At 35.3% G+C, this 25,438-nt stretch overlaps 1 protein-coding gene and 1 pseudogene across 1 annotated transcript in view; one reads left to right on the forward strand and one right to left on the reverse strand.

Moving 5' to 3' along the window:
• The window catches only part of PIGX (phosphatidylinositol glycan anchor biosynthesis class X), a 34,802-nt gene extending 10,655 nt beyond the window's left edge, over positions 1-24,147 (forward strand). The window contains exons 5-8 of the mRNA XM_078432569.1: positions 7,332-7,473; positions 16,578-16,791; positions 19,199-19,299; positions 22,744-24,147. Of these exons, the coding sequence (XP_078288695.1) occupies positions 7,332-7,473; positions 16,578-16,791; positions 19,199-19,299; positions 22,744-22,887 (601 nt within the window). The 3' untranslated portion in view covers positions 22,888-24,147. The remainder of the gene's footprint in view (positions 1-7,331; positions 7,474-16,577; positions 16,792-19,198; positions 19,300-22,743) is intronic.
• LOC132683564 (ras-related protein Rab-5A pseudogene) lies at positions 3,636-4,556 on the reverse strand (annotated as a pseudogene).
• Positions 24,148-25,438: the final 1,291 nt, after the last annotated feature.

Here is a 25,438-nt window from a genome sequence, read left to right on the forward strand (position 1 = left end):
ACAATGTTGTTGTTGTTGTTGTTTTAATTTTTGTACTTTTTAATTTATTTTTTCCTAATACAGTATTGAATAAAACATCCTTCCCTTTCCATCCATCCTTGTTTCTCATCTTAAATGGAAGGTATCCAGCCTTTCACCATTAAATATGGTATTTATGTTAGATATTTTTGTAGGTGGCTTTTATCAGTTGAGGATGTTCTTTTATGTTCCTAGTTTCCTGAAACTTTTTTTCATGATTAATGTTAAGAATTTTTAACAGCTTTTTCTGCATCTATTATAAGAGAATCATATGATTTTTCTAATTTATTCTGTCAATATGGTACAGTACAAATGTTGATAATTGGAATAATAAACTTCCCCCTTGGTCGTGATGTATTATTATCTTTTTGAAATATTACTGGATTTGATATGCTAGTATCTTGTTAAAGATTTTTTACTTCTGGGGCACCTAGGTGGATCAGTCAGGTGGGCGTCCAACTTTGGCTCAGGTCATGATCTCACAGCTCATGAGTTCGAGCCCCGTGTCGGGCTCTGTGCTAACAGTTCAGAGCCTGGAGCCTGCTTCAGATTCTGTGTCTCCCTCTCTGCCCCTCCCCCACTTGTGCTGTCTCTCTCTCTCTCTCTCACTCTCAGAAGTAAATAAACATTTTTGAAAAAGGTTAAAAAAATTTAATTTAATTTAAAAAATAAAAAATAACAAAACAAAATAAATAATAATTAAAAGATTAAAAAAATAAAAATAAATTTTAAAAAAGGGATTTTTTACTTCTCTGTTCATGAGGAATATTGGTCTATACTTGTCTTTTGTTGTGATGCTTTTTTCAGGCTTTGGTGTCAGGCCAGTGCTGTCCTTGTAAAATAAATTGGGAAATATTTCCTTCTACTTTATTTTCTGATTGTGCAGCATTGGTATTATTTCTTTTTAAAATATTTAATAGAATTAAACAATAAAGCCATCTAGGGCTAAGGTTTTTCATGCGGGAAGGCTTTAAACTTTTTCTTTTAATTACAAATTCAAGATACAGAGATATTTAGATATTCTATTTTTTCTTTTGTCAGTTCTTGTAATTTTTTCTTTACAGGAATTTAGCTATTTTAAGTTGTTTAATTGGAGTAAAATTATTCAAGTATTCCCTTATTGTCCTCTTCATATGTAGAGATTGTATAGTAATGTTTCCTCTTTTATTCCTGATATTGGTGATCTGTGCTTTTTCTCTTTCATGATCAATCTAGAGATTTGTCAATGTTACTGATTTTTGGAAAGAAAAGGTTTCATTGATGTTTCTCTGTTGTCTACTTTCTGTTTCATTGATTTCTGCTCTTTATTATTTCTTTCCTTTTTGCTTTAAGTTTAATTTCCTTCTAATTTTTTTTTTTCTTAAATTTTTTTTTTAACGTTTTATTTATTTTTGAGACAGAGAGAGACAGAGCATGAACGGGGGAGGGGTTAGAGAGGGAGACACAGAATCGGAAGCAGGCTCCAGGCTCTGAGCCATCGGCCCAGAGCCCGACGTGGGGCTCGAACTCACGGACTGCAAGATCGTGACCTGAGCCGAAGTCGGACGCCCAACCGACCGAGCCACCCAGGCGCCCCTCCTTCTTAGTTTTTTAATGTGGTGGCTTAGGTCATTGATTTTAGAGTTTTTTCCTTATTAAAGTATCTTTGCATTTAAGGCTATGTTTCCTTCTATGCAGGACTTTAGCTGTATCCTGTAAGTTTTGACGTGTTTGTTTTCATTTTCATTTAGGTCAGTATATTTTCTAATATCCTTTTTGATTTCTTTTCTTACATCAGTTATTTAGACATATGTTGTTTGATTTTAAGGTTTTGGGGGATTTTCCAGAATTTTTTTTACTGATTTTTTGTTTGTTTTTTTATAGTAACTATTTATTCTAACCTGAGCACCTCAAAATAAACTGAACACTAGTGAAATGTTTTCTTTACCAATTTGGAATTATTATAAATGTACAAGTTCTGCTAGCTGTTCAGCACTCAAATAGGTTAGATCATCCTTGACACATAATGGAAATACCTAAAATGATTAGTGCAATATACTGAAGTGGTCAAAATAAAATGAATTCGGAAAATAAGGCTGCAAGATTATTACCAACATATTGCAGCACTCATATTATAGATTACAGGTATGTTGTTTACGATGGTTCTAGCCATACAGGAACAACTGAAGCCCTCTTCCTTGCAAAGAAGGAGAGAGGAAATAATTAGCTGTTTTAGTAACTGTACAGTTTACATACTTTCAAACAACTCTTAATATTGTAGAAAAGTAAACATAATATGGACACTACAGTCCAGTACCTTACTTCCAATACAGTTGAAGATTGAATTTAAAATAAGTTTGGGGTGTCTGGGTGGCCCAGTCGGTTAAGCGTCGGACTTTGGCTCAGGTCATTATCTCATAGGTCATGAGTTTGAGCCCCGTGTCAGGCTCTGTGCTAACAGCTCAGAGCCTGGAGCCTGCTTCGGATTCTTTTCTCTCTGTGTCCCTCCCCTGCTCACAGTTTGTCTCTCTCTCTCTCTCTCTCTCTCAAACATAAAGAAACATTAAAAAAATTAAAAAAAAATAAAATAAGTTTGAATGTACATATTGTTAGTGCATCGACTATATTACATCCAAAGGGAACAAAAGCTCCTTTTAGCCCCTAAACGACAAAGCTAGTAGTAATTAAACAGATTCACAGACATCTGGTTTGTTTCATTTTTGTTGAAGAGCCCACATGTTTGCAGGGAGTGCTGTTCATTAAGATGCATTTATCAGTTTCATATTCCTAAATTTAGATGTGGTTGCACTTGAGTTTTTTAAGTCTATTTAAAAAATAACAGGACTGGCTATAGTTTAGATGTCATTGATGTTTATTTTTTTCCCCTGAAGATATAGGACTGTTTTCTCATGGCTAATTTGTTAAAATGTGGAATATACACTTTAAATGTAGATACTAGGAGAAATTATCGTTTGTCTGAATTACTGTAGCAAAGTAGAAGTATCTTTAGATCATCCTTTTTAAAAAAGAATGTTTTGGGGTGTGTGGGTGGTTCAGTTTGTTGAATATCTGACTTTTGATCTCGCAGTTCTTGAGATGGAGCCTTGTGGGCTCCGTGCTGATAGCGCAGAACCTGCTTGGGATCCTGTCCCTTTCTCTCTGCCCCTTCCCTGCACACACGGCCTCTCTCTCAAAATAAATAAATAAACTTAAAAAAAAATAGAAATAAATAAAAAAGAATGTTTTTGCAAAGCCTAAGTTAATGAGTTACATGCCTTTTTCATAGAACTGTGGTTAACTATGGGTCCAAATAGTATTTTGTTATATCTCTGGTGATAAGAAATGATTTCCTCTAACCTTCCAATAAAGCAGTGGACAAATCTAGAGATTTGTCAATGTTACTGATCTTTGGAAAGAAGGTATTTCATTGATGTTTCTCTATTATTTGTCTAGTTTCTATTTCATTGATTTCTGCTCTTTATTATTTCATTTTCTTCTATTGCTGAACAGAGGGACACGTGTGTTATTAAAAATTAAGTTCAAAACACTTAAAATAATTCTGTATTAGAAACTTGACTCTATCATAAATCTCTTTTTGGAAATCACATTGGACCAGTTAAGTGTACCAGTTTCAGTGTTATTAACATTTAAGGAAAAAAAACATTTTAAGAAGCAGAAGAATATTCCAGCTAGCTCAAACTGGAGGTTTAGTAACTACAACACTGACTCCTGGTTGGCTGTGTGAGTTCAATAAATTCTGCTGCTCTTCCTCTGGCAGAATTTGCTCCTGGATTTTGTGCTCCATTATTTGGCAGATTTTTTGCTATTACTGTAAATATTTCATTTACATTCATTGATGTTTTAGCTGATGTCTCCATGAATAATAATTTTGTCATCTGCATAGGACTGTGCTTCCTGGAAATCTACAGCTCATTTATTCTAGGTCAGCTTTGTTTCCTGGTAAAGCTATGACAGTGTCAGGACTTGCTTGCCTCTGAAGTTCTTTAACCCAGTTTTTTGCTCTTGCAAAGAACTCCTCATTTGAGATCTCATATTCAGGTCTGGCTACCTGTGCTTCTCTGTGGTACATTGGTGCTAGGCTATAGTATGATTCTTGACCAGCTGTGTCCCCTACTTCAGACTTCACAGTTGTATTATCAAGCTAGCCAATTTGGGTTACAGAAGCAGCCACAGCAGTATTCTCTTGAAATTCATGAAACTGGCCCTTCACAAAACAAAGAACTAGGCTTGATTTGCCAAGGGCAGACTCTTCCAGAAGTACTAGTTTGAACTGGCATATTGTATCTACAGTATTTGGCCTGTTGGGTCTTGTTGCTCCTCCTTTAGCCATGTCCACATTTGAAAGAGGCCCTAATTTCAGTCTCCTAAATGAATTTCCAGGATGCAGGGTGTCCATTTTTTTCTTTCTGGTGGTAAAGAAACCTGAGACTACACATGTAACTGTGAAGCCAAAGCTTCCTGGCAGCAGATCTCAGGCAGAGGCAAAGGAGGAGACTGAGCCTGAGGCTGTGGCTTTGGTGAAGGCGGTTTCTCCTCCTCTTGTGATTTCTAACTCAATTCCCTGTGGTTAGAGACTATACTCAACAAGATTTCAGTCTTATGAAAACTTCTAGAGACTTCTTTTATTGCCCAGCATATAGATTTTTCTAGTGCAGTGTGCTGTTGTTTGGTAGAACAGTCTATTAATGTCAGATAAACTTGATTGAAGATTGTGAATGCCTTCTATATCCTTACTGATTTTCTACTTATTCTATCCATTATTGAGAGAGGGGTATTAAAATCTCTGGCTGTAATTGCAGATTTGTCTATTTATCCTTGAAGCTTTACCAGTTTTTGCTGTGAAGTAAAATACATGAACATTTTGAAGCACTGTTTTTAGATGTTTTATAGCACATTTAGGATTATTATGTGTTCTGATGAATTGATCCTTTTATCTTTTTGTAATGTCCTTCTTTATCCCTGACAATATTCCTTGTCCTGAAATCTGCATTTTTGATGTTAATATAGCAATATTTTTATTATTATTATTTCACTATTTTTATTATTAATGTGTGTCTTATAGATAGCATATAATTAATTGTTGCTATTTTATCCAGTCTGTCAATCTCTACATTCTAATTGGAATGATTAGACCATTTACTTTTTTTTTTTTTTTAATGTTTATTCACTTAGAGACAGAGTGTGAGTGGGGGAGGGGCAGAGAGAGAGGGAGACACAGAATCTGAAGCAGGCTCCAGGCTCTGAGCTGTCATCCCAGAGCCCAACACGGGGCTGGAACTCATGAACTGTGAAATCATGACCTGAGCTGAAGTTGAACACTTAACCAACTGAGCCACTGAGGAGCCCCTAGACCATTTACTTTAAAAAAAAAAAAAATTCTTAAGTTTATTTTGAGAGGGAGACAGAGAGAGAGTGAGCACACATGTGTGCTTATGTGAGCAGGGGAGGGACAGAGAGGGAGGGAGAGAGAGAATTCCAAACCGGCTCTGCGCTGACAGCATAGAGCCCAACATGGGACTCAATCCCACAAACCATGAGATCGTGACTTGAGCTGAGGTCAAGAGTCAGAAGCTTAACTGACTGAGCTACCCAGGTGCCCCTGGACCATTTACTTTAATATAAATATTTATTTGTTTGGTTTGGTTTAACCCTATCCATTTTGTTACTGTTTTTATATTTGTCCTAGCTAATCTTTTCTCTCTTTCCTTGCCTTATTTTAGATAAATTGAATATTTTTTAAGCATTCCATTTTATCTCCATTTTTGGCTTACTAGCTATACCTCTTTCTTTTTCTAATTGGTTGCTTTAGACTTTATAGTGTACAATTTCAGCTTATCATAGCCTACCTTCAAATATTATTCCACACTAAGAATAATGTCTGAATCTTAGAATCATTCATTTCTTTCTCCTCTTTCTCTTCCTTTTTTTTTTTTTAATGTTTATTTACTTTTGAGAGAGAGTGCGCACGCTCAAGCAGGGGAGGGGCAGAGAGAGAGGGAGAGACACAGAGTCTGAAGCAGGCTTCAGGCTCCAAGCTGTCAGCACAGAGCCTGACATGGGGCTGGAACTCATGAACCACTAGATCAAGACCTGAGTCAAAGTCAGACACTTAACTGACTCAGCCACCTAGGCATCCTGATATGAGCATTTTTGAGTGTGTGGATTTTATCTTCCTTTGAAGGGCATTGGGCTTATTTTTTCTATTAGCAGTTAAATTAACTTGTGTATTAGCTTGATCCTCTTAACCTTTTTTTGTATAGGTCTAAAATTAAAGTGGCCTTTACTGCAAGGCTAATTTAGCTGCAAAGGCCTTGCTGTATTGGTATCTTTACCAAAAGCTATGGTCTCTGTACTTTGGTTGGTTGGAAATGCAGATTTCTCCCAACTTGTGTGAAATTTTAGCATTTCTTATTTTTCAGTTCCCTGGTTATTCTTTGCCCAGTCTCGTGGAATTACACTTTACTCATGCTTTACTTAGTATTCAGAAAAAACTCAAAGGGAGACCAATTCAGATTTATAGAACTCCTACGTAGTACTGTCCTCTCTGGAATTTAGCACCTTATCTTCCAGCTACTTCAGTCTCCCTTAACTTGTTGTTGTTGTTTTTTAAGTTTATTTATTTTGAGAGAGAGAGAGAGAGAAAGAGAGAATTCCAAGTAGGCTATGCACTGGCAGCACAAAGTCCAACATGGGGCTCAAACTCACAAACCTTGAGATCATGACCTGAACAGAGATCAAGAGGTGGACGCTTAACGGACTTAGCCATCCAGGCGCCCCTCCCTTTACTTCTATCTCTGTTTTATAATTTAAGCAAAACCACTGTGTTGTGCTTTGGGTTTCCTTCCCCATACTTGGTCCAACATGTGCCTTCAGACAGAAAGCTGGGACAATTATACATTTAGGTTTATAATCTACTTCAAATTAATATTTGTACGTGGTATGAGTTTGAGATCAAGGTTCATTTTTTTTCTGTGTAGATTTCTTGTTTCAGTACTACTTGTTGAAAAGACTCTCCTTTTCCTATCAAATTATATTGGCACCTTTATTGCCTATAAACGTGTGTGTCTGTTTTTGGACTCTATTTCTTTCCATTGATCTTTGTTTTCATACTAATACTGTACTGTGGCTTATGACATAAATTCATAAACGATCTCATGAGTGGTTCTGACATGATATAAATACTTCATTTGACTTTATGATTTTCTGAAAAATGAATTTGAAATGCAGTGTTTTTACTAATTCGAATGTAATGTTATGCTATTTCATTTAACAATTGAATGGAGAGATTTATTTTAAATGTACTTATCTTACAGAGACCTCTTAATAAAAGTGAAATTTGGAGAAAGCCTTGAGGACTTACAGACCTGCCGACTCTTAATTAAACAGTACATTCCATCAGGACTTTTTGTGGATCCATATGAGTTGGCTTCATTACGAGAGAGAAACATAACAGAGGTATAACTATTAGAGAATTTTTTTGAGAGAGAAATTATTTTAGGGATGCTATAATTTGGATTAAGGAAAAATAATAGACAAAGCAACATTGTACTCTTTATTCATTTTGTTAAAGCATATAAAGTAATTTCTTTTAGGTAGGATAGGAATATTCTTTAAAAAATGAGTGATATGTGTCAAACTTGTCAGTAATAAACCAACTAAACTGAACTAGTTAAATGCTTTTTGTCAGATTGGCTCCTAGTTTAGTGACTATTACATGTTTTTGTGAAGATTAATGATTAATAAATACTGCTTCAGCATTTAACAGTATCGTTAGAGTGACATATACCCTAACATCTGTATAATTCGAATGTGGGAGGATATTGGATATCTATATGCCAGATATCTTCTTTTTTTTTTTTTAAGGAAGCAAGGTATATTAAGCATTAGAGAAATATGATGTCCCATACCTTCTGCACAGATCAATCTTTATAAAAACCCTAGAAGTATTATCTTTCCACTTTATAGATAAGGAACCTGAGGCACAAAGAGGCCAAGTAACTTATCCAGGATCACACAGGTAAATGGAAGAGCCAAGAGATAAATCCAGGATTGTCTAATTGCAAAGTTGTTGCTCTTTCCAGAAATGAATCTTATTCCTTAGTTAATGGTTTCCTTAACTTTTGGTAAGAATTACTTGGGGCTGCTTTTTGCGCAGATTATGTCTTTCTGGGAAATCTTAATTCAGTAGATCTAGATTGGACCAAAAATCTGTTTTTAACAACTCAGATGATTCCTATTAAGAAATTTTGGGAAATCTTTGTTCGTAAGATTATAATCTCTATATAAATATAGGAAAGGTAAAATAAATATACTATACTTGGAGTCATATATAATGACATTTTATTTCTAATTGTGGTTTAGGCCAGTTTCTTCATCTGTTTTAATTACTTACTTAAATTTCTTCTTGAATAGGTAATTATATTCTCATGGTTCAATATTCAGGAGGTATGAAAAGGTGTATAATGATGAACTTCCACCTCTCTCAACCCCCATTCACGAAATTTCTTCCTGTGTTCTGTTTTTTTTGCACATATATAACAGTTTAGATACACATGTTCACATATATGGCAGTGTCAGTACATATACACATGTGGAAAGACCTCATTGCTTTTTTCCTCATCTGTTTCCTTCACTGAGTCATGAATTTTGAATGAGGCTTTTGAAATTTTAATAATAGGTTTCAAATTTAAACGCAGTTCTTGGCTTGTAGTGACATGGATTGGAATCATATTTAAATTTCCGTAATAAAATTGCCTACCATGTTTTAAGAAAATGGAATTATTTTTGCACAGGAGTGCCCAAAAAGAGGTCACATGCACACCCTCTTGGTAGGGATGAGATTGGGGTATGTGCAGATGATTGTAGCAAGAAAACTGGGCAGGAACAGGATGCCACTCTGGATTGATTGACAAGTTTCTCTTTATCTTGATTTTCTGTTTCCTTTTTTTTTTTTTTTTTTTTTTTTTGGAGAGAGAGTGAGTGAGCTAGTGGCAGAGAAAGGGAGAGAGAGAGAGAGTCCCAAAGCGGGGCTTGAGCTCACCCCAGGCAGGGCTTGAGCTCACCCAACATGGGGCTCAAGCTTATGAACCATGAGACCATGACCTGGGCCAAAGTCAAATGCTTAGCCAACTGAGCCACCCAGGTGCTCCTTGTTTCCTAATTTTCTAATCCCTAATTATAAGACTTTTAAGTGAATTTGCTTTTTCATTTGGTAATTTCTAGAAAAATAGATGTCTCATTTGTGACACATAGCTAATTGGAAGTTGATTTCCTGATATATGAGATGTTATTTCCTTCTGCCTAGCTGGGTTGAGACTGTGGCCCAATTATTTGTGCAGAGAAACTCTGTCACAAGAAGTGGTATTAAATGATGAGTATAACTGGATAGAAGTTAATTTATATGTTGTAAATGATCAATGCTTATATATTTAGATAGAGATCTTGACTGTTCCATGAGATAAAATGTGTGACTGCAGCAAATAGAACAGTGGGTTCAAATTAAATGAGTGATGTGTGGCAACAAAATGTTTTGTAAGGAGTTTGTGATGGTTTATCAGCAATTTGAAAATAAAGACAAGCTTTAAATAGGTACATTGGATAAGGCACATCAAATGAATCTCATTTCATTTTTAAATAGGGCTATTAGATGTACTTAATCAAAATCTTTCACATTCTTTGAAAACAGCATAATATTAGATTGAAACATATGAAATTGCTGTTCTTTAGATCAAAATGGAAATGCTGTGTTTTTGAAATCATAAGTTTTACTCAATCAAAATATGTAGTATTAGGTTCTATGCCCTGACCAAGTTGGAGGACAGCGACCAGATATACTCTCTCACATGAAACAACCAAGAAGTAGACAAAATATATGAAATGATGGAAAAGATCATTGACTATCAGACAATGAGGGCAGTGATATGTGAAGTAATTGGGCAATTAATAAGGTGAGCTTTACAACCATCCCAGCTTATTGCTTTGGAGAGTTTTCAGACTATAGCATAGGGAGCAGGAACCCAAGCAGAACCTGGTAGACTTCTTGAATTGAGGAGATGAAGGTGAGATTCTGGGGAGACCGAGGTCAGCAGAATTCACAAGACAGCATGGTAGAGAGGAGAGAATTGCATAGAGACCACTCCAGAGATCCATAAAAGATTCCCCTCAAGTACATAGTTGAGTATTGATTAGTGCATGCATGTGAGGAAACTACTTGCTGCTGGGAAAAGAACCGTATGAAAAAATTAGAGGTTATAGTGTCTGGTACTCGCATAAGGCCAGTAGTAGTGTCTGCTCCCAGCAACCAGGCTAGGAACAGCCTCCTGATTCACTGGGCATTAGATAGAGTAAATAGAAGAAATTTTACTCAGTAGTGGGAGATACTTAGCCCTAGGCTGAACATTATGGCAGTTCTGTTTAATAAATCTTAAAAGCAAGACCTTCAGAAAACCAAACTGTTTGTACGTGACTTTACCGCATACAAACAAAACTCAAGAATACTTATAGGAATACAGAAGTATCCAGCACCCAATAAGATCAAAATCACAATGTCCTGATTCTAATAAAAAATTAGGAGGTATGAAAAGATGGGGAAAAATATGACCTGTAATGAGATAAATGAATCAATCAAAACCAATCTAGAACTGGCCCAGATAGTAGAATTAACAGACAGGACGTGAAAACAGTTATTATAACTGTATTCATATGTTCAAAAAGGTACGTAGAGACGTGGAAGATATATAAGAGGGCAACATTGAACTTGTGAAGAAAGTAATGGCATTCAAGGATTGCAGAAAAATTAATAAACTTGAAAACATAGTAATAGAAACCACAAAAAATATAAAACAGATTAAAAAATAGAAATGTAAAAAGTAAATGGAGCAGTAGTGAGTTGTGGGACAACTTCAAATGGCCTACTGTCCTGTGATTGAACTATCTTGAAGGGAAATCTCTACCCCATATTCCTTGCAGCATTATTTACAGTAGACAAGCTATGGAAACAACCTAAGTGTCCATCAACAGATGAATGGATAAAGAAAATGTGTGTGTGTGTGTGTGTGTGTGTGTGTATACACACACACACACAATGGAATGTTACCTATAAAAAAGAAGAAAATCCTGCCTTTGCATCAACACACATGAACCTTGAGTGCATCATGCTAAGTGAAATAAGTCAGAGAAAGACAAATCTCACTTATATGTGGAATCTAAAAAAAACTGAACTCAGATTGGTAGACTGGTGGTGGTTGCCAGGAGCAAGAGTGTGGGAGGAATAGGTGAAGGTGGTCAAAGAGTACAAACATCCAGTTATAAGATGAGTAAGTTCTGGGAACTAGTGTAGAGTATGGTGACTGTAGTTAACAATAATGTATATTTGAAAGTTAACAGAAAAGAGTATACTTTAAGATTTTTCATTGGGGGCGCCTGGGCTGGCTCAGTTGGTACAAAATGTGACTTTTAAGTTTATTTATTTTGAGAGAGAAAGAAAGCATACGTGGGGGAGGGGCAGGGAGAGGGAGAGAGAGAGAATCCCAAGCAGGCTCTGCACTGTCAGCACGGAGCCCAACTCAGGGTTTGACCTCATGAACCATGAGGTCATGACCAGAGCCAAAGTGGGATGCTTAACTGACTGAGCCATTCAGGCACCCAGGAATAGATCATTAAAAAAATGTATGGTTAGAATTAACATCTCAGTGTCAGAAAAGTATTATACCTTTAATTTTTATAAAGTTTTACATTTGTAGATTGTAGAAGTTGTTCAAAGCCACCACTTACTATGCCTTAATTGAGAAGTTTTTTTGAAGAGCTCTAGTTCATGAGAGAAAGATATGGCAAATGTTATTGATATGGCACAATTTCATAGCTTAATTCATTTAACTTAGCTGCAGTGGTTTGTGACATATGTAGTCACATGACAACACTCAACTATTGTCATGAAAGAGTATAGATCCATGTCTGTTAACCAGTGTATGCTCCTTTTGGATTAATGTTTGATGTATAATTTCAGTTTTTTGATAATACGTTATTGCTATTTTATCTGCAGTGAAAATGGAATAACAAAATATTTTTTGCAGATCAGTATATAGTCACTAGGCTTTTGGGGGTTGCACTGATAGTTTAGGCACATATTTGGGAAATCTAGCATCCATCCATTGTCCAGATTACTTTTGATTGTCAGGTTATGATATCCAAAAATATTTTTCTCTTGTTTTACATCTAAAGTGATATACACACCTCCAGCTGTCTGAGGTTTTGGTTACCTGTCAATGCATGTACCTACTTGTACAATTTTTTCCCCTTCCCTGTTGTAGGTCGGTTTTAAGAAACTCCTAGCCCAAACTCCTAAATCACCTCTAAGACCTAAGTTGTTGTTTATGGGTTAGCTTGTGTTGATTCTTTTTTTTTTTTTTTTTTTTTAATTTTTTTTTTTCAACGTTTTTTATTTATTTTTGGGACAGAGAGAGACAGAGCATGAACGGGGGAGGGGCAGAGAGAGAGGGAGACACAGAATCGGAAACAGGCTCCAGGCTCCGAGCCATCAGCCCAGAGCCTGACGCGGGGCTCGAACTCACGGACCGCGAGATCGTGACCTGGCTGAAGTCGGACGCTTAACCGACTGCGCCACCCAGGCGCCCCATAGCTTGTGTTGATTCTTAATTGATCTTGGTTTAAAATGGATTTAGGTCTTTGTTGAAGTTCGTGTAAAAAAAAAAAAAAAAAGGATTCTCATTCTAAGAATTGAGATACAATTCAAATCACAAAATTCACCCTTTTGAAATATACAAGTTAGTAGTTTTTAGTATATTCATAAAATTGTACAACCATCACAACTATTCTAGAATATTTTCATTATTTTCCAAGAAACCCTTAAAAGGCTAACTTTTGAGTTTCAATGCCTAGTGTAAAAGTTTTTGAACCGTTACCAAATAACTCTTCAACCAACAGAGCCCTCTCTGAAGGCCAAATTGTTATTTCTTCCTGCCTCATTTTCATTATATCCCAGTTTCAATGCACGTTTTAAAAATTTTCAATTCGGAGAACTTACCATATATTTATTTCTATGGGAAAAATAATAAGTAAAAAAACAATATTTAGAGAAGTTGAAGATCATCGTGCCATCATAAATTCTAAGTATCACAATCAGGAATATACTTTATATCAGTTTTACTTATGCTTAATTTTCAGCTACAGGCATATCTCATTTTACTGTGCTTCACTTTATTGTACTTCACAGATACTGTGTTTTGTTACAAATTGAAGGTTTGTAGCAACTCTGTTCAAGCCTATCGACATCATTTTTCTTTTACTTTTTTTTTTTTTTAACGTTTATTTATTTTTGAGACGGAGAGAGACAGAGCATGAACGGGGGAGGGTCAGAGAGAGAGGGAGACACAGAATCTGAAACAGGCTCCAGGCTCTGAGCAGTCAGCACAGAGCCCAACGCGGGGCTTGAACTCACAGACCGCGAGATCATGACCTGGGCTGAAGTCGGACGCCTAACCGACTGAGCCACCCAGGCGCCCCTCAACATCATTTTTCTAACAGCGTTTGCTCACTTCATGTCTCAGTATCACATTTTGGTAATAATATTTTTAACTTTTTTATTATTATATTTGTTATGGTGATCTGTGATCAGTGATTATAACTTGCTGAAAGTGTAGATGCTGGTTAGCATTTTTTAGCAACAAAATATCTTTAAGGCATGTACATTGGGGTTTTTTTTAAGGCATAATGCTATTGCACACTTAATAGATTACAATGTAGTATAAGCATAACTTTTATTTGCATTGAGAAGCCAAAGGATTCATTTGATTTGCTTTATTGTGGTGATCAAGAACCAAACCCACAGTATCTCTAAAGAATGGCTGTATTAAATATTAGTTTTTTTGTTTAGTTTAACCTAATTGAATAAGGGAGTCCGTGTGACCTGGCTTTGAATCTTGGCTCCTCTACTTATTCTTTATATTGTTTATTCACTCAGATACTTTGTTTGCTCATTTATATAATAAGGCTAATAGTTCCTACCAGATAGGGTTCTTGTGAAAATTAAAGGAGATAATGTATATAAACCACTTAATGAAATACCTGTCAACATAGTAACTACTCAAAGAAAGATATGTTTATTATTATCATGTCATACATACATAAGATAGATAGAAGGGGTACCTGGGTGGCTCATCGGTTAAGCATCTGACTTTGGCTCAGGTCATGATCTCACAGCTCGTGAGTTCAAGCCCCGTGTCAGGCTTTGTGCTGACAACTCAGAGCCTGGAGCCTGCTTCAGATTCTGTGTCTCCCTCTCTCTCTCTATCCCTCCCTCATTTGCTCTGTCTCTCTCTCAAAAATAAATAAACACATTTAAAAAAATTTTTTTAAAGATAGATAGAAAATAAGATGTTCATAAGATAAGATAGAAAATTTTGGGCTGTTTTTTTATTTACACTTAGTTGTATCCAAGGAGAGTTCATTAATAAATTTCTAGCAGGAGGTCTCTAGTAATATTCCTTAGGACTTTGCTCTTGATCCTCCTGGTCAATGTTTTTATCCTTAAGTGAAAATACAGAAGACATAGTTACCAAATTCATAAATGTTACATAAATGTTGGTTGACAGGTTGAATTTCAATTAAATCTCAACATCCTGGAAAAAATAGACTGTAGCCAGGAAGATAAAATTTAATAGAGATAAATCTAGGCCCTTCATTTAGTTAGTAATAAGTCAATTATTTGAAAAAATAGTATGGGAGTTTCTTGAATGTTTTTGCAAAATTTTCAAATGAAAGATATAGGGACGAATAGGTAGAACACAGACAGGGTCAGCGAAACTACTTTGTAGGATGCTGTAATGGGAATTTATGTCCTTTTACATTTGTCAAAACACATAGAATCTACAACATAAAGATTGAACCCTAACTTAAATGATGGGCTTTAATTTGTCAAAACCGGCTTATCAATTGTAACAAATGTACCATACTAATGTTAATAGTAGAGAAAACTGTAGGGTGGGGGGTGATACATAGAGATGCTGTATTTTCTGCTCTGTTTTCCTGTAAACCTGAAACTGCTCTGAAAAATAGTCTTAATTTTTTAAAAAAGTACATATATCTTCTATATATGGATATATATCTCACTGAAATAAGGCTGCTAAAATAATCTTACAATTTTTGACTGAAAGTAATATTGCTACTATATACCCTGAGTGTTTCTAAAGGTAACTAATATGATGAATGATTCGGAAACCATATCATGAGAAACCAAGAAAGCTATGAATGTTTCTCTGAGGAGGAGAAAATTTAGTGGAAATGTTTGAGGGACCCTTAGTGAAATAGGGAACAGTTTTATTGTAGGTATTGTAAGCAAGGACAGTTGTGAATGTTATATACCAGAGCATCAAATTTCTACGCATAAAAAAAGAATAACCTAAAAAAAAAAAAGAAAAGAATAACCTTTTAACAGTAGATAAAATGAGATGACTTAAAGCAATAAGCTTCCTTTTAGTCATTGAGTGTATTCAAGCAGTGACTGGATCCTTGAACAATGCTCTCATTGGGACAGTGGTTTAATTTGATCACCTTTAAAGTTCATTATGACTCATAAGATTATATAACTCCTTGGCTTTTGCCAGTGAGTTGTTTTTTTCTTATTCCTGTGATAATCAGAGAAGGAAAAACATGTGAAAAAATAAAGTACTTGGTGCTTCCATCAAACAGGAGAATTAGGATGTTTGCCATGATGGGAAGAAGTTAATTCTGTTTTTTTCTCTGAGATGTATCTGGGCTTCACATAGAGAATCTAGAGACAAGTTGTATGTGTGTAGGTCTGTACACACACATACACACACACTCACAGATTATGTATAGAGTGCCTATATATGTGTACATATATGTGCATGTGTATATGTGTGTTTATACATAAATGTGTGTGGATGGATATATAATATATACACACACAAACATTATAATTCAGGACTAATTTCGGCAACATATGCATTTTTACTTTTGGTGTAGAATATCTATTTTAAATTGTTTTTTACCATATTTTTTTAAAGAAGCATTTACTATTTTTCTATTAACTTTTTATACCAAATATGGAAAGAGTGCTGACCTTTGCTTTGACTTCCTGACCACAGTACTCTGTCTTACTCACTGCCATCTTAACTTCTCTGAAGAACAGGAAATTACCAGAATGATAGCAATCATTTCAACCCAATACTGGGTTAACTGTTTTTGTCATAGTTTTCATACTTATTAAATGCTATATTCCCAGAATTTCTCTTTTTTTGGTACCTGTTTTGTCACCCAAGCAAGGTTGATAAAGAAACTACAAATAAATAATTTTTATTATGGGGAAAGTTCACACCCTAGCGTATAATTTCCTCAGTTTACTTTTAGTAAACAAACTTTTAGAGCACATCTTGTGTTTTGCGGATGGCATGGAATGGAAATTGTTTATAAGGGGGGGATTAGACATTTCTGTTCATCTGTATAGCAATCTTCTGGTTTTATTTATTGATCTTCCTCATTCATTTCTTCTTCTGGATTAATATTTGCTGTTTTTTTGACAGGCAGTGATGGTTTCAGAAAATTTTAATATAGAAGCTCCCAATTATTTGTCCAAGGAATCTGAAGTTCTAATTTATGCCAGACAAGATTCACAATGCATCGATTGTTTCCAAGCTTTTTTGCCTGTGCACTACCGCTATCATCGGCCACATAGTAAAGATGGAGAAACCGTTATTGTGGTCAATAACCCTGATTTACTAATGTATTGTGACCAAGGTGAGGGTTGCAAGCCTTTTCTGAAGGTTGAAAATAAAAGTAAAGATGTGGTGGCAAGTCTGAAGTCAAGGGCAAGGATGACAAAAGCATGTTTCTTTTTTCTTTTTAATTTTTTGATTGTAAAATAAACCATAGATATAGAAAAACTTCACAAATAAATAGTAAATTATTATAAGGCAAATACCCTTGTAATTACCTCCCAGGTCAAGAAATAGAACTTCACCAGTCACCCTAGCAGCAGCTCTGTGTGTCCTGTCTCAATCATTGCTTCCTCTTTTCCTCTAAAACTAACCTACTATCCTGACTTTTAATCACTTCCTTATGTTTCTTTATACTTTTTTTTCACCCAAGTGGGCATTCTTAGAGAATAAAGCTTCATCTTTTCCATTTAAATAAATGTATTACCGTTAAATCTCTTAATTTACAGATTCCTCCTCTTCCCCTTTCTTTTTTTGAAAATTCCCCTTTTGAGGAGCACCTGGCTGGTCCAGTCAGTAGAGCATGAGACTCCTGGTCTCAAGGTTGTGAGTTCAAGTCCCATGTTGGGCATGGAGCCTACTTAAAACAATAAGTATAAATAAATAAATAAATAAATAAATAAATAAAATAAAAGTTAAAATAAAATAAAAATTCACCTGTTGAGAAACCTGGATTTCTCATAGTTGGGGTTTTGGTGATTACACATTACACTCATGCTGTTCATCTAGCCTCTGTTTCCTGGAAGTTGGCCACTGGCTCCAGATGTGTGATCAGATTCAGCTTTGATTGTTTTGACAAGACTAGAGGTGGTGGTGTGTTCTTGTATGATTAGGCATATAATGTCTAGTGTATTTCTTTTTTCAGCCATTGATCCTCTGTCCCTTTGCTGCTTTCTGTTTCTTCATGCTGATTTGCAGGACTTGCAACTATTGGTGTTTTGTATCCACTGGCATGGATTTTTGTATTTGGTGGGGATACTTTATCACCTAGTTTTGTTACAAATGTTGGCCATGACTTTTTGGTTTGGGGAATAATTTTTCTCTCTGTTTTACGTTAAAAAATTTTTTTTAAGTTTATTTTATTTTTGAGAGACAGAGCACAACCAGGAGAGGGGCAGAGAGAGAGGGAGACACAGAATCCAAAGCAGGCTCCAGGCTCTGAGCTGTTAGCATAGAGCCCAGTGTGGGGCTCAAACTCATGAACCGTGAGATCATGAGCTGAGTTGAAGTCAGCTGCTCAACCGACTGAACCACGCAGGCGCACCAGTTCTTTCTGTTTTTATGTGTGATTTGTGTAAATTAAAACTATGCTTTCCCCATTTGCAGTCTTCCTAGAATCAAGACTTTAAGAAACTCCTTTCAGATTTTGGCTCTTTGTGTCTCCAAATTTGGGTTGATTGGAATAGTCACAAATTAGTAGCACTAAAGACTGGGAGATTGGAAGTTTTTAATTCTACTCTGCTGCCATCATATTTTTCATGATGAAAAAATAATAAAGTGTTCAATTCTGCTAAATTTGTTCATCCAGCCTAGCTTGCTTTCTTTTAATTACTCTAAAGTTTGAAAAAGTGCCCTTTTTAAAAAATATTTATTTATTTTTGAGAGAGAGTATGAGAGTGGGCAAGAGCACATGTATGGGGAAGAGGCAGAGAGAGCATGGACAGAGGATCCAAAGTGGGCTGCATGCTGACAGCAGAGAGCCCGATGTGGGGCTCAAACTCATGAACTGTGAGATCATGACCTGAGCTGAACTCAACCAACTGAGCCACCCAGGTGCCCCGAAAAAGTGCCCTCTCTTGAGAGAGCATCTAGGATTCTGGTATTGTTCATTGTTTTTGTTTGTTTGTTTGTTTTTAGTCTGAATGCTCTTTTATATGGGCTTGTTTACTCAATGGAAATTTTTTTGGTTATATGCTTAGTATCTATTCATTTTTCTGAATATATGTTATACTTCAAAAAAATTTTTATTATTTATTTATTTATAAATTTTATTTTAGATTGAATGGAGGAGAGGGGCAGAGGGAGAAAGAGAGAATTCCAAGCAGGTTCCATGCTCAGCACAGAGCCCGTTGTGGGCTTCGATCCCATGACCCTGGGATCATGACCAGAGCCAAATCAAGAGTTGAACGCTCAACCAACTGAGCCGCCCAGGTGCCCCTACATTAAATTTTTAAAATGTGGTACCTACTGTAATGGGATTTGTTAAGAAGTCATGCTTAACTTCTGCACAGTCTTAGTAATTTTGTAATTCCTTAGCATCCATGTAGAGCAGGCTGCTAAAATAAAACAGCATGTGATAGATGGATTCAGGTCATGTACATTGTGTATTAAAAGTTTGAATACTGATATCTCAACATGAAAGACTGGCCTCACCTCTATCTAGTCCAGATGCAGGTTTTCTGATATAATGTTCTACCATTTCTTCTCAGAGTTTCCAATTTTGAAATGCTGGGCTCAGTCAGAAGTGGCCGCTCCTTGTGCTTTGAAGAGTAAGGATATCTGCCAATGGAACAATATGAAATATAAACCAGTGAGTTAATAGTTTATGTTGTTTTTAGATCATGCTGCCTCATTTAAAACTCATAATGTTTCTGCCACATTTAAAGGATTAGCATTTTATATTCTACCATAGAAAGCTGTGTTTGGTTGTTCTCAATGTTTCTTTGCTACTAGTGGCAACAGTGGTTCCTCATTAGAGCCAGAATCATTTAATTTGGGGGCCAGATATTAACGTTAGTTCCATGCCTCATTGGTCCAGAGTTTAAGTATAACTAATATGCTTTTTTTTTAATGTTTATTTATTTGGAGAGAAAGGGGGAAGGGGGGGGAGAGAGAGAGAGAGAGAGAGAGAGAGAGAGAGAGACATCAAGTGAGGGAAGGGCAGAGAGAGAGAGAGAGAGACAGACAGACAGACAGACAGAATCCTAAGCAGGCTCTGTGCTCTGTCAGCACAGAGCCCAATGTGGGGCTCGAACTCACGAACCGTGAGGTCATGACCTGAGCCAAATCAGGAGTTGGATGCTTAACTGACTGAGCCACCCAGTTGCCCCCCCTTTTTTAATGTTTATTTTGAAAGAGACGGAGAGAGACCCAAAGTTATAAGATTTATTAATTTTTAAACAACAAAATGAGTTAATTTCACTATATTGCACAGAACAAGTGAAAAAAGGAAAATAAGACTCAAAGTAGTATTTCAACTGTGATAAAGTTTTAGATCATTGTATTGCAATTTGTATATCTAAATCTAGGTCGTTGCTGGCCATTTTTATAGTTTTGACCTCCCAACTTGTTTTCAGCTAATAAATTAGGTTAAGTATTCATACTTCATTAACTTTGGCTTTGTCTAAGGAGTGTACAGTTTTCTATTTACCTTTAGTTAACATGGTCTACTTCTTTCCTCTCTTCGGAGTGAGTAGTTTTATATAATCCATCTCTTTTCTTTCTCTTTTTTTTTTTTTTTTTTCCTGTCCTTTCCTTCCTCTTTTATGGGCTGCATTTTAACTGATGGTTGTAATAACTGTGTTTCTCTTTGTCTCTAATTCTCTTTAAGGCCTGCTTGCTTTGGTTGAGTAGCACAATCTGTGCCATCGTTTTCACAATTTACTTTTACAAGGAGTCAAATGGATTTGCAACCGAAGTAAAGTAAATTTAAAATATTAGGTAGCCTGTGAGTCAGATAAACATAAAGCAGATTTGTTCATATGTTCAATTGTGGATATTTAAATTCGAAGTATTTTCCTTGGAGTTGTGCTTTGAAGTCTGTCTACCAGCTAGCTGAGAAAATAACTACTTAGAGTGCAGGCTTACTGCAAAGCACTGCTATTTTGTTGTGGAGAACTCTCTTAGAACTGACAGTTGGTGAGATGCATGACTGTGCCAATATCTTTTGCAATGTAGAGTTGCTTTTGAGTAGATTTCCATTACCATATGGAACCCAAATTTTTTTTCAAACTCTAAAATATATCTGGAGCATTACATTTGATTTTTTAAATGTGAATTAAGAGTATAATCAGTGTTTATTTATGATTTATTAATTTAAGGGGCGCCTGGGTGGCTCAGTCAGTTGAGCGCCGGCTTCAGCTCAGGTCATAATCTCACAGTTCATAAGTTCGAGTCCGCATCGGGCTCTGTGTTGACAGCTCAGAGTCTGTAGCTTGCTTTGGATCCTCTGTCTCCCTCCCTCTCTGCCCCTCCCTTGCTCATGCTCTGCCTTTCTCTCTCTCAAAAATAAAATAAACATTAAAAAAATTAAAATATTGGTAGTGTGTTGGGAATGCAAGCTGGTGCAGCCACTCTGGAAAACAGTATGGAGGTTCCTCAAAAAACTAAAAACAGAACTACCCTACGACCCAGCAATTGCACTACTAGGCATTTATCCAAGGGATTCAGGTGTGCTGTTTCGAAGGGACACATGCACCCCAATAATTTATAGCAGCACTATCAACAATAGCCAAAGTATGGAAAGAGCCCAAATGTCCATTGATGGATGGATGGATAAAGAAGATGTGGTATATATATATATATATATATATATATATATATATATACACACACACATTGGAGGTATATATATACTTGGCAATCAAAAAGAATGAAATCTTGCCATTTACAACTACGTGGATGGAACTGGAGGGTATTATGCTAAGTGAAATTAGTCAGAGAAAGACAAAAATCCTATGACTTCACTCATATGAAGACTTTAAGAGACAAAACAGATGAACATAAGGCAAGGGTAACAAAAATAATATAAAAACAGGGAGGGGGACAAAACATAAGAGACTCATAAATATGGAGAACAAACAGAGGGTTACTGGAGGGGTTGTGGGAGGGGGGAAGGGTTAAATGGGTAAGGGGCATTAAGGAATCTACTCCTGAAATCATTGTTGCACTATATGCTAACTAATTTGGATGTAAATTTAAAAAAATAAATAAAATGCAGTTCAAACTTCAAAAAAAATATTGGTAGTGTGCATTGCTACAAAATAAGTAATTACCTTATTAAAACATTTTGAATTCAGTTCTTTTAGACCATGTAACTTGAAATAAGAGGTCATAATTAAGCCCTTTGAATGTGTGTGTGTGTGTGTGTGTTTGTGTGTGTGCATGTGTGTGTGTTAGTATTGCTTGTTTATATATACCAGAAAAATAGGTGACCATTACTACAGTGGTGATCTATACACTAAGGCTTGTTGGTTTAAGACACCATTTTTTTGGTAGGGTGGCTTTGTTACAGATTATGTTGGTAACTTTTTTTTAATGTGAAGTTATAATCCAGATATTTATAAAAAGAAACCAAAAACAAAAGTATTCCCAAGGTACCTAAATTTTAATATTTTTAAAAACTATTTTAACCTATAAAATTTACTAGAGTTTCTAATTGAACCTCTTTATCTTCAAAACCAAATAGAAAATAGAAACTAAGTTGAACATAGAACTTTTGTATTACAGGTTAGTAGGACAACAGATTTGATGTTGTACCAATAAAAGACCCATTCAATTGTGTAATTTGTGAATAACAGACTTTTAAAAGCTATTTTGGTGGAAGAAATAAAAAAACAGGAGTAAATGCATACTTAGCTTTATTGTTTTAATGTTTTTTCTTTAGGGCTTTAACTGTGAGAGAATTCTGTATTCTAATAGGAAACAGAGTAAGAGGAAGTAAATGTTTATATTGATTACAGAGGTGATGATGGGAGATAGCATCTGCAGAAAGCAGAAAAAGTCAAAACTAAGGAGAATTTAAGGATTATTGTGGGGATTGAGTCTGATTCTGTTATATTAAATAAAATGTTGAATACAAAAGAATCACTCAAATAGTAATGTTACATGTAGTGTAGCACTGGCTGGAAGATATTTAAAAGAAACAAATTAAATTAAAAAATTAAAGAAATTGTGGTTTCACCTTAAGGTGTGCATTTTAAATATCTCTAACTTCTCTCTCTTTCTTTCTCTCTCTCTCTCTCTTTCTCTATAGGTATATAAGAATGTGACTCTACAGGTTCCAGTGGGACTGACTATACATACCTCTTTAGTATGTTCTGTCACTCTGCTCATTACCATCCTGTGTTCTACTTTGATCCTTGTGGCTGTTTTCAAATATGGCCATTTCTCCCTATAAGTTTTACCGAGTTAAGTGCTTTCCATAAACCTAAATAAGACCTATTTACTTGTGACTAGAAGTGTTCTTCTAGAATTATGTCACTATTTTTGTCTTCATTTATGACTAAAATTATGTCTACTAGAGGAAATTTTGGATCATTTTCAACTAATTCCAAAATTTAGTGCTCTGTTGTATAGACCTTTGGTAATCTTCAAGCTAGTGCCAATAGAGGAAACTTAGTTTCGTTAAATTAATATTTATTTTGTGAGAAGTGATTTTATCTTCATTTCTTTTACAAAAATGGGTACTTTATGTATTAGAGACAAATTCTCATTGTGAATAGAAACATTTAAATTTCAGCTAAAAATTGAGAAAATCATTATAAATAAGAATAAAATATTTTGGATGAATCAGTTTATTTAAACGTAAATTTTATGAGAATATTAAAGTTACTTATCCAGAGTTTAAAGAAAATAAAGTAGGAGAGCTAAGAAATTATTAATATCAAAATTGATTATTCCTTAAAGCAATTCCACACTTCTTTTATATTTTATTATACTCTTCTGAGTATATGAATTTACAAAGGGCTTAATGAAACTACGTACTAAGATCTAGTTTTGATTTAGTACTGAATTTGTCAAGAAGACAATTCAGATTGTCATTTTAAAGAGTATATTTTATTAAGTTGTACCTGTACAAAAAATCTTTTTTGCATCTTCAGTGATTTTTTTTAAACAAAAGCTCTTGATGTACTGTTTTGCTTGGGAAAAAAAGTAGAAAATAAAGTAAGTGCCATAAGCTAGTTAAAAAATAAAAAGGCAAGCATGTTCTTCTGTTTATTTAGGGCAGTGCATTTAGGACAAGCATATTCCGAAACAGAAGCCAATAAACCAGGGTATGTTGGCAATGTTTGTTTTATATAGAGTAATGGAATGATAAACATTTATATATATCACTGCTTAATTTCCTAAAACATTCTGGTGTTTTTATAGGAATAAATCGTTTGTATTTTGACATGTATGACTTGACCAGTCAAAATAGTTCTTTTTAAAGGTGTGTTTAAGAACTTAAATATTGAAAAAAGCAACCAAGTGCCATAAAACAGAAATATTAGAGATCGATAAAATTTCAACCCGGTCTAATTTTATACTTGTTTAATGTTTTCTTATAAGAAAGAACTCCATGCTTTTTACAAGCATTTCTTTCATACTGGGATTTATATAGTGGCATTGAAGTAAAATTATATGTCAGTCAAAATTCAGTAACATCAACAGACAACATTTTGAAATATGGAGAGGGGAACATGGTACCTCTTAAGAGTATATGTGGAGTAGAGGGCAGAGTGTACATATATCTTTATTTTCTTTTGCATATTAGCACCAAGTTTCATCAGTATTTAAACAAGTTTTCAAGTTAATATTTGAGATGGTGGTTTGGAACATGTTTCAGCCACTTACGTATTTATACAGGTATTCAGAAGTGTAATAAAAATGTGAAAGGAAGTGAAGAGTACTTTCATATGACTCTTCTTGCCTAATAAGTGGTTGCTAATGACATTACTTTTGATACAGTGGAACATTTCTGGTTTTGAACTCTTTATATTATCTTCTTTGGATGCTTAAAAAATGAGTAAGCACTTTATTTTTTGTAATTAAAAAATTTTTTTTAAATTAAGCTCTGTTCCCAAGGTGGGGCTTGAACTGAGGTTGAGAGTCACATGCTCTGTCTACTGAGCCAGCTAGGTACCCCTAAGCACTTTATTTTATTTATTTGTTTGTTTGTTTGTTTTTATTTTTGAGAGAGTGAGTGAGAGTATAAGAGGAGCAGAGAGAGGGAGAGAGAGAATTGCAAGCAGGCTGTGTGCTGTCAGTGCAGAGTCCAACAGGGGGCTCAATCTCACGACCTGCAAGATCATAACCTGAGCTGAAATCAAGAGTCAGAAGCTTAACCATCAGAGCCACCCAGGAGCCCCTAAGCACTTTACTTTTGTAATCAGTTTTGTAATTCAGTGTATGGTCTTTTTTGTTTAAAGCTAAGAAAATAGGTACTGTCCTATTGGTCATTCTGTTCCAGTATCTGCTCCACTTTTATGGTTTAGTTTTCTTAAAGTAATATGTTCTTTTGGATGAACGTAACAGAGACGTGGGTTACCTCAACTAAGGGTGGTGATGGGGCAGAGATTATTTGAGTGTGTGTGTGTGTGTGTGTGTGTGTGTGTGTGTGTGTGTATCTAAGCCACTCTACCAAGAATTTACATTATTTAACTAGATCTCAGGGAAGATGGTATAATATATGACTTGGGAACTGGAAAGATCTATGGCAGCTCTTAATGATTTCAGAATATAATGAGTTTAAGGACTATTCTAGTAAGATATTCTATTTCAAGCTACTCACCTATATTTTCATAATTAGTGCTTATTGGTAAGATGAGATAAATTAGAGGTGACCAACACCTATCTGCATTATCCTCCAAACTTACAAAATATTTGTTTGGCAGGTTGTTGAATGTAGAGTTGAGAGAATGAAATAATGTGGATTAAGTATGTTCTTCAGGATCATCCTAACCAGT

This window comes from Panthera onca, chromosome C2, assembly GCF_046562875.1.
Source record: "Panthera onca isolate mPanOnc1 chromosome C2, mPanOnc1 haplotype 2, whole genome shotgun sequence".
In the NCBI taxonomy this organism is placed as follows: Eukaryota; Metazoa; Chordata; class Mammalia; order Carnivora; family Felidae; genus Panthera; species Panthera onca.